Here is an 8,436-nt window from a genome sequence, read left to right as displayed (position 1 = left end):
TTTTTCTCAACCACCATCAACCACCCTCTCCTTTAACAACCACCATCAACCACTTCCAACCACCATTCAACCACCATCAACCACCCTCAACCACCCTCAACCAAGTTGCCAAGGCTCTCCTATAAATAGAGATAAAGAGAGAGCAATGTAATAAGTGTAGTGAAAGTGTGGTGAGAGCAAAAAGGTGAAAGGGTGGTGAGTGGAACTGTGAGAGTGAGAAAATGCAGATTTGAGAGAAACACCGAGTGTAAGAGTGAAACACCAGGTTTTGTGGGATTGTACTAGTTTGAGTTGAGTGTTTGTATCATTCCTCCAATAATATACAATCTGTTGCCTCCGTGGATGTACCTGATTTTGGGGAACCATGTAAATCTGTTGTTTGTGTTTTATTTGTGTTTGCTTTCGGTCCAGTATCCGCAACAAAAGATATACTCCAACCAGCCTTCAAGTAAAGAACTAATTTCCTCTCATGTTTGAATAAGTCCTTCACATCAACTTCAGTACACTCACAATAATGACGATTAGAAATTAAAGTTTACTATTTGTGGACAAATAATGCACACAGTTGGAAATGGAGTCATGCATGAATCAGGATCCACATCCAGGTAAGGGTTTCAGTGCGGATCCAAGATAATTAGATTTTTTAAATTGTCATGCTACAAATGAAATTGGGAGAAATGTATTAAGTCAGCTTAAGATAAAAGGGCAAGTGATTATGATGTAAAGTTTTAACAGCCTAAACACGATCTGTACAGTGATGAGAAATGTGAGTGCGTTATTGTAGGAGAGTCGTGCAGTCTACAGTACATAACATTAAAAAAAGTTGTGCTAACGTTTTTTAATGTCATGTGCTTATAAGAAGAAACCTAGATATTGCTAGACTTTAAGGTGTAATTACTAGAAAATTACATACACTAATCATTTTTTTTGGTTTTTTTTCCCGTAAGTTGATCATTATTCTTAGAGTTATTCACAAAATAGCACACGTGACAACATTTTTTTTTTTTGCAAACTAGCATGCGTGAAAAAAATTAAAAGAATAATACACTATTGGTGGCTGTCCTTGGGAGTAGCGCAGCTTGTTGAAATTTTAGCTCAGTAGCATAAACTTTGAACCTTTTTTTTTTTAATTCAATGGTGCCAAATTTTGGCACAAATGAATATTAAATTGAGTTAAAAACCGGGTCTATAAACCATAATTTGAAGGCTTTCTAATCATGATTACAATAAACCAATATATTTTAAAACCGAGTCTATTAAACTTTTTAAAATAATTTAAGCTTAATCTAATATCTTCACTTATTATTGAAATCTTGAGTGATCTTTAAAAAAAAATTATTTTAATACATTTCTAAACAAAAAAAATTCTAAACAACATCATCAAACAAATATATACACACACACTCTTGTCTTGTTCTTCCATTTTATTTCCCATCAATGCAATAAAAGCAGCATGTATGTCTATATATTTTTTCAATTTAAGGAATGCCCACATGATTGACCAAAAGGAGGGAGGAGAGGGTGGAGGTTGCGCTTGAATAATTTTTTACACTTGAAAAGATGAAAGGGCAAGTCTCGGCTTGTATCAATCTCTTCACTGAGCATTCCAGTCATGTGTGGTGTATCTACTTGTTCCATAGCTTTCTGTCCTATTTGTTACGTATACTAGACCGAAAGTAAATATAAATAAAATACAAATAAGCAGGTTTACGTGGTTCTCCAAAACCAGGTATGTCTACAAAGACAGCAGATTGTATATTATTGAAGGAATGATACAAACACTCAACTCAACCCAGTACAATCCCATAAAACCCGGTGTTTCACTTTTACATCGGTGTTTCTTTCAAATATGCACTTTCTCACTTTCACAGTTGCATTATTTTCTCTACACTCTTGCACTCACTACATTTACACTACACTTTCCTTACATTGCTCTCTCTTTATCTCTATTTATAGGAGAGCCTTGACAGCTTGGTTGAGGGTGGTTGAATGGTGGTTGGAAGTGGTTGATGGTGATTGTTAAAGGAGAGGGTGGTTGGTGATAATTGAGAAAAATATTGACAAAAATATTATGTTGACAATTTGCTGCACCATCCACCAATATTCCCAAAGGAATGCGGGGCTTATTAGGTCTGCTCCCAATCAACCAGCACTGACTTTTTACCCTTCTTTCTCTGGCTAATTTTGCTGGTTGTTTTGGTAAAAAACAAGAAATGAAGGAAGAAGAAAGTGGAAAGAAAAAATCACCTCCCCACATGGGAATTTCAAAGTTGAAAGACAAGGGTTTATAGTAAGACCTAGAATGACATTGTTTCAGCAACAACATAAATACTCAATAGGCTATTTTTAGTTGGGAAGTGGCATTGTTGTTCTTTTACTGTCTTGTTATAAACCCCCTCTTCGCATCTCGAATGAAATGCTTGTGTCCTCAGACTAGTCGAAGATACTGTATGGATCCAAGGCCTTGCTCTCTTTCTGCTCCTCTCCATTGAATCCTTGTGGAAACAACAAGTCAAGAGGGTCAACATTTATCTCTCCCAATTCAGCAAAGAAGTCTTGATCAGATTGACCTGACATTGATGGTTGTAACTGTTACTATAAACTCAATCATAAGGACCAGTTGTTAGAACATTACCATATGAGGTAGTCCCACTCCATTAAAGCAACAAAGTGAAACAACTCATCTACTTTAGTAAAAAGTGGAAAGATAAACTGGTGGAATATATTCTACATGTTCTCTGATTTTCCTTCCTGTCCTACCGTTCATGTCTTTAAATAGACATCAAGAAAGCATTGCAATGTGTGTGGAAAATAAAAGAGAGAAAAAGTGGGTGAGTTTGAGAGCTTATGATCTTCTTGTTATTTTGAAATAAAAACAGTTTATCTCTTCTGAGTATTTAAAAACCACCACCAATATTTTTCCCAACAACAATTGGTATTAGAGCCTTGTTTGTTAGAAAACAGAGGAGTTTCTAGAATATATTTGAATTTTCAAAATTTTCCAAAACACATTTTGACTATTCCACGTTGTAGAGTTCATATAGCCGAACTCATCAGTGCAAAAATCAGATTCATTAGATTAAGGGGTGTCTCACACGCACCTCTTTAAGAACCAGCATTGTAGACCACGTGCATTCGACACACTCAGAGGAAGAAGACTACTTAGCCACAAACGCGACATATGTGAGTCGCGTCGAGGCTCCTTAGCCATACCCTAGCCAAGTAGCTTAACCTCTAACCGAGCCAATCCAAGCCAAATGAATATTCCCCAAAACATTGTCGGTTCAACCGCAGCAAATTGCCCGACATCCAAAATTATTCCTCTAACTAGTTCACCTTATTTCTGACCTATTTTCAACAAGGTCAAACTAGTTCCCTAATATTATAGGCATTCAAAAACCACCTACAGTGTCTGTTTTGCCAAATTTAACTCCTAGAAGGAGAGATAGTCATTCAAAAAAAAAAAAGAACTATAAAAAATGCACAAACACTTATCCCAATGCTGACCAAAAACAACTATGATAATTGATGTATCAAATTGAAGGCATTTCATAGTTCACAAGAGTGTATAAAGATTATGGAATATAATTATGATGAACCAAAGTCTAAAGAAGTAGAAGATTCATTACAAGAGGTATAAAAACAAGTCCTAAGAGCTAATAGAAAGAAAGATAATAAAACAAAGACTATCATTTATCAAGGTTTTGATGAAGCCACATTTGAGATCATAGCTTCTGTAGAAACATTAAAAGAAATATAGGAGACTCTCCAACAAAAATATAAAGGTGCTGACAGAATCAAGAAGATTCTTCTTCAATCTTTGTGAGGTGAATTTAAATAATTACAAATAAAGTCATCAGAATCTATTTCTGATTATCACACAAGAATTATGATGATAGTCAATCAGATGGGAAGAAATGGAGCAGCCCTCTCAGATGCTTAAATTACTGAGAAAATTTTGAGATCCCTAAATCTAAAATTTGATTTTGTTATAGTCGCTATTGAAGAATCCAAAGAAGTGAACAAATTGATAGTGGATGAGCTTATGAGTTCTTTACAAGCTCATAAACAAAAGTTAGTAAAAAAAGATAAGGCAATTGAACATGCCTTACAATCAAAGTTGTCTCTCAAGGAGGCCAAGGAGATTTCAAAAATTGAAAATACCACTCAAGAAAGCGGTCAACAAAGACAAGGGGGATTTAAACGATTCTAAGGAAGAGGATCTTGACACATGAAATTCAGAGGAAGAGGTGGTACAAATACAACTAGAGGAGGTCGAGGACAACAAACATTTACTCCTAGAGGAAAGGGAGGTAGTTATAACAACTATGACAAGAGAAATCATATGAGTTATAGACGCAATCAATTTGGGCACTATAATACTAAATGTCGAAGAAAAGCTCCATTAAAGATAGATGGAGAGGTCAACTATGTAGATAATAATATCACCATAAGAGGACCAACTCCATTATTAGTCTAACAAGGACTAGGCGAGAATCAGGAGAATATATGATATTTAGATTCTGGAGCTAGCAATCATATGAGTTGTCAACGAGATCTATTTGGAGATTTAGATGAAATTATAAGAGGTCAAGTCACTTTTGGAGACACCTCAAAAGTTCCAGTGAAAAAACAAGGCAACATCCCAATCCATTTGAAGAATGACAATCATAGCTACATTGCAGATGTTTATTATGTTCCAGCCATTAAACATAACTTGCTGAGTATAGGTCCATTTTCGGAGAAAGGTTACACTTGTTTTATGAAGAATTGTAATCTAACAATTAAAGATTACAATGAGAGATTAATTGTCTATGTGAAGATGTTCAAGAATAAAATATTTTCTATAAATATCCAATATGTTGCAACAAAATGTTTAAGTGTCATCACTAATAATGAAGAGTGACTTTGACACCTAAGGCTTGAACATCTAAATTTCACAAGTTTAAAGATGCTAGGAAGCAAAAAGATGGTTAAAGATATGCCCAATATTAATAATCTAGATAAAGCCCATAAGGATTGTATCCTTAACAAATATCACAAATCTAGTTTTACTAAAAAAGTTAATTGAAAAACAAATAAAAGTTACAGGGAAAATTTGTTGTTGTTGTAAACTTAATTATAAAAATTAACTGTTAGAAAATTACTATTTGAGGTATCTTAGGTAGTCCCACTCCATTAAAGCAATAAAGTGAAACAACTCATCTACTTTAGTAAAAAGTGGAAAGATGAGCTGGTGGAATATATTCTGCATGTTCTCTTATTTTTCTTCTTGTTCTATCATTCATGTCTACAAATAGATATCAAGAAAGCATTGCAATGTGTGTGGAAAAAGCAAGAGAGAAAGAGTGGGTGAGTTTGAGAGCTTGTAATCTTTTTCTTATTTTAAAATAAAAACAGTATCTTATCTGAGTATTTAAAAATCACCACTAGTTGTCTTTCCCAACAGTAACTCTGAGAAAACCCTTCACTGAATTCATTATCATCCATCTCCATTTGCTTCTCAATGTCATCAGACTCCTCTTTGACAGATGCACTTGCTGTTGAGCTACCACCAATAATATCGGTAGGAGACGATGTATCATTGCTACTCTCCTTCTGATCTTCCTTTGTATTTGCTGTTTTTTGTGCTTCAGCACCTGTGGAGCTCTTTGAAGCTGCATTGCTCTTTGTAGGCTGAGACCTTGTTGAGCCAGCAAGTGCATTTCTCTGTGTTGGCCATGGATGGTTATGCTCAGAAGTGTAGGTGATGACCAACATGTTAGGATCATTTCGGCTCCGCTCTACTTGCTTCCTTGCTGAGCAACCCTTAGAGCTGCTGCATCTGTAGTAATCTCTGGAAGGAAAGACAATATGTTTTAACATTCAGTGCAATTCTTAACCAAACATTTACAGACCACTTTCACAATAATAATTAACACTTTCACAATAATAATTTCTCAAAGAAAATCAAAGTTCAAAACCGAAAACTGATCAGAAAGATGACAAGAAAACCACTAATAGTTCACAACAATATTAATATTATATGCTAAGAAACTCAGTGTTTTGGATTCACTTCCTGCCAATCATTTGAGCATGTAAATTGGCAACTATTTGAAGCTGTTGAGCTCAAAGAACAATAGTGCATACACATTCATCAATACTAGCACTGCAAGTTACAACCAGTCAATCAATGCTTAAAATGTTGTTTATGCACCAAACAACAAACTGTTTGAGCTCGGTGTCTCGGGAAGCGTTACTTGGGTTCACCAGAACTTTTTCAGGGCATTACTATGCAAAAATATATTGCGTTTCAAGTGCACAAGGGAAATAAGAAGAAGAAGAATTAAATCAAGAAACATTTTTCCAGAAAATGATATAATTTGTCAGAGAGAATAGAGAACTAAAAAATCCAGCTGTTTGTTCTTTGTAATCTTATCAACTATATATATATATATATATTACTTACCTTGGATAAGGAGAACCCTTGATGGGTTTTTGTCCATATTTTCTCCATGCCCACAAGTCAGATGGAACTACTTCTCCACTAGACCTGCTGTTTGCAGCTGCTGGTGCTGGAATACAGACCACCTTCTTTGCTTGACTCTTCCTGAAATAACAATACAAAAATTAATCTTGGAATTTTGTTTACATTTCCAAAATCTAAGACTCAAGATAGAAGCATTTAATGACAATGATGATGAAGAAGCAACGAACAAAGATAACCTTTTTTTTTATCAAACTATATTTGTACAAGAATTCGATTTCCATTTTGGGGCAGCAATGAATACTTGAGCTTGAGCTATGAAGATTGAAAACGATGGTATGTTCTTGAAGACAATTATACATCAATCAAACCACATAGCTATCTTTTCAAGTGATCACTTGAGAAAAGGAAATTAAGAAATAAATAATAAATAAAGTTCTTGAGAGACAGCTACTACCATGAAAGCCAAGTCTATGAATGTTATTATGACACCAGCGAGGCTACCTTTTCAGGTTACTTGATTAAATCCCATCATATATATATATATATCAAAACCTCCAGCACAAAAAATTTAAAGGTTGAGCGCGCTACTCCTAGCACAACTTTTGAGATTTTAATTCTTAGAGGTTGCACTATTGGTGAGTAGCGCAATGTTTCATTTAAAAAAAAAATCAATAGATTATGTCACTCAACCAATAGAATTGCCTATTTCTAGTAACACAACCAATTGAACTGGGATACATCCCTAATTTTTTTTTTCTTTATTTTTGTGCTAACTTTGGAATTTTGTACTTCATAGTTCAGTTTGCTTCCTATTCTTTGTATCAAGTACATTAACCATTGCTTTGTATGACTAGAGTGAGCTTAGTCTATTCAGCAATTCAATTTTAACAATAAGATGATTTTATCTTGTGTTTTAAACGATACACAAGCAAAGCTATACATGAAAGCTGAAAGCTGGAAAAAGTACCTGAGACCTGGACACTCCTGTCCCCATCCCTGCATGGTAAACCTATACATGGAATGAATGTTATAAAGAGCATAGATCTAATACTGATTTTTTTTTATATCTTTCCAAACACGAGAACAAATTTTCCAACTTTGTTGACATTAAGTTCTTATATTTCAGTATTCCCAGTTTTATTTACTTGAAGTGGTTGATAAGTCGAGGTATAAAATAAAAGTAATGATACCTTTCCACTGATCTTGATCCAGATGAAATCTCAACTTGACTGAGAATATCCAACCATCTTTGTACCTTCTCCTCGTTTTCCCTGGAATTTTCTTCATTCTTATCAAAGACAATTGTGTAACTCTCTGTTTGATCATCTGTCTTTGATTGTTCGACATCACAAGAAACTGGAAACACAGTGTCCGATCTCATCTCATCCATGAATCCGACAATCTTGACAAGTTCTTCAAAGCACCAAGTTAAAGAAGCACAATCTCTTGCAAATATAATTATTGACAGCCCTGATTCTTCAATGGCCTCAAAGAGTCTTGATCTAATTGTCATTACTTTCTCTAGTTCCTTCATGACAGGGACAACGAATCTCCGGGCTCGATCTTCGACTCTGATGCCAGGGAAAACATTGGCCTTCCATTGATGGTACCACGAAGAAAAAGCTAAATAAGCTTTAAATGAAGAAGCTGCTTCTTTGCTTGTAACAATAAAATGGGCAGAAGATGGTCGTGGTGTAATATCAACTGAAGATAACAAACAGACACCACAATTCTTCACCTTTACTCCTGGCTGGAAAGAACGAAATGACAACTCAATGTTGCTAAAGGATTCATGCTTCCATTCTTTAAGCTCTTTAAGATGATCAAAAGATAGATAGAATAGCCAAATATGATCTGACAGAACTTGGATAGAGTTACAACTAATACACATTGGCGAAGGATAATTCTCTCTTCCATTGGCTTTGAAATCAAAAAAAAGACCAAGGCTTTCACCAATTGCACCGAAT

At 34.9% G+C, this 8,436-nt stretch overlaps 2 protein-coding genes and 1 long non-coding RNA gene across 5 annotated transcripts in view; 1 reads left to right on the top strand and 2 right to left on the bottom strand.

The window, feature by feature from the left end:
• Nucleotides 1-2,577, bottom strand: part of LOC105116350 (NAC domain-containing protein 86-like) — a 7,691-nt gene extending 5,114 nt beyond the window's left edge. The window contains exon 1 of the mRNA XM_011013671.1: nucleotides 2,448-2,577. Within this exon, the coding sequence (XP_011011973.1) occupies nucleotides 2,448-2,577 (130 nt within the window). The remainder of the gene's footprint in view (nucleotides 1-2,447) is intronic.
• Nucleotides 2,578-2,595: 18 nt separating this feature from the next.
• Nucleotides 2,596-8,430, bottom strand: LOC105116349 (WRKY transcription factor 6-like). Of its 3 annotated transcripts, XM_011013669.1 has the most exons (5): nucleotides 7,660-8,430; nucleotides 7,437-7,478; nucleotides 6,449-6,589; nucleotides 5,399-5,836; nucleotides 2,596-2,884 (listed from the first exon to the last, which is right to left on the bottom strand). In XM_011013669.1, the coding sequence occupies exons 1-5, from the start codon at nucleotides 8,358-8,360 to the stop codon at nucleotides 2,881-2,883; spliced, it is 1,326 nt and encodes a 441-aa protein (XP_011011971.1). In that variant the 5' UTR covers nucleotides 8,361-8,430; the 3' UTR covers nucleotides 2,596-2,880. The 3 variants fall into 3 exon arrangements, with proteins under 3 accessions (XP_011011971.1, XP_011011970.1, XP_011011972.1); XM_011013668.1 differs by lacking the exon at nucleotides 2,596-2,884 and having other exon boundaries at nucleotides 5,366-5,836; XM_011013670.1 differs by lacking the exons at nucleotides 2,596-2,884; nucleotides 7,437-7,478 and having other exon boundaries at nucleotides 5,366-5,836.
• On the top strand, nucleotides 2,612-5,401 carry LOC105116348 (uncharacterized). The gene is made up of 2 exons (XR_840512.1): nucleotides 2,612-2,643; nucleotides 5,165-5,401. It is a non-coding gene; the product is annotated as an uncharacterized LOC105116348 (long non-coding RNA).
• Nucleotides 8,431-8,436: the final 6 nt, after the last annotated feature.

The sequence above is a fragment of the Populus euphratica genome, unplaced genomic scaffold, assembly GCF_000495115.2.
Source record: "Populus euphratica unplaced genomic scaffold, PopEup_1.0 scaffold921.1, whole genome shotgun sequence".
NCBI lineage: Eukaryota > Viridiplantae > Streptophyta > Magnoliopsida > Malpighiales > Salicaceae > Populus > Populus euphratica.
This window is presented reverse-complemented; position numbering and strand designations above follow the sequence as displayed.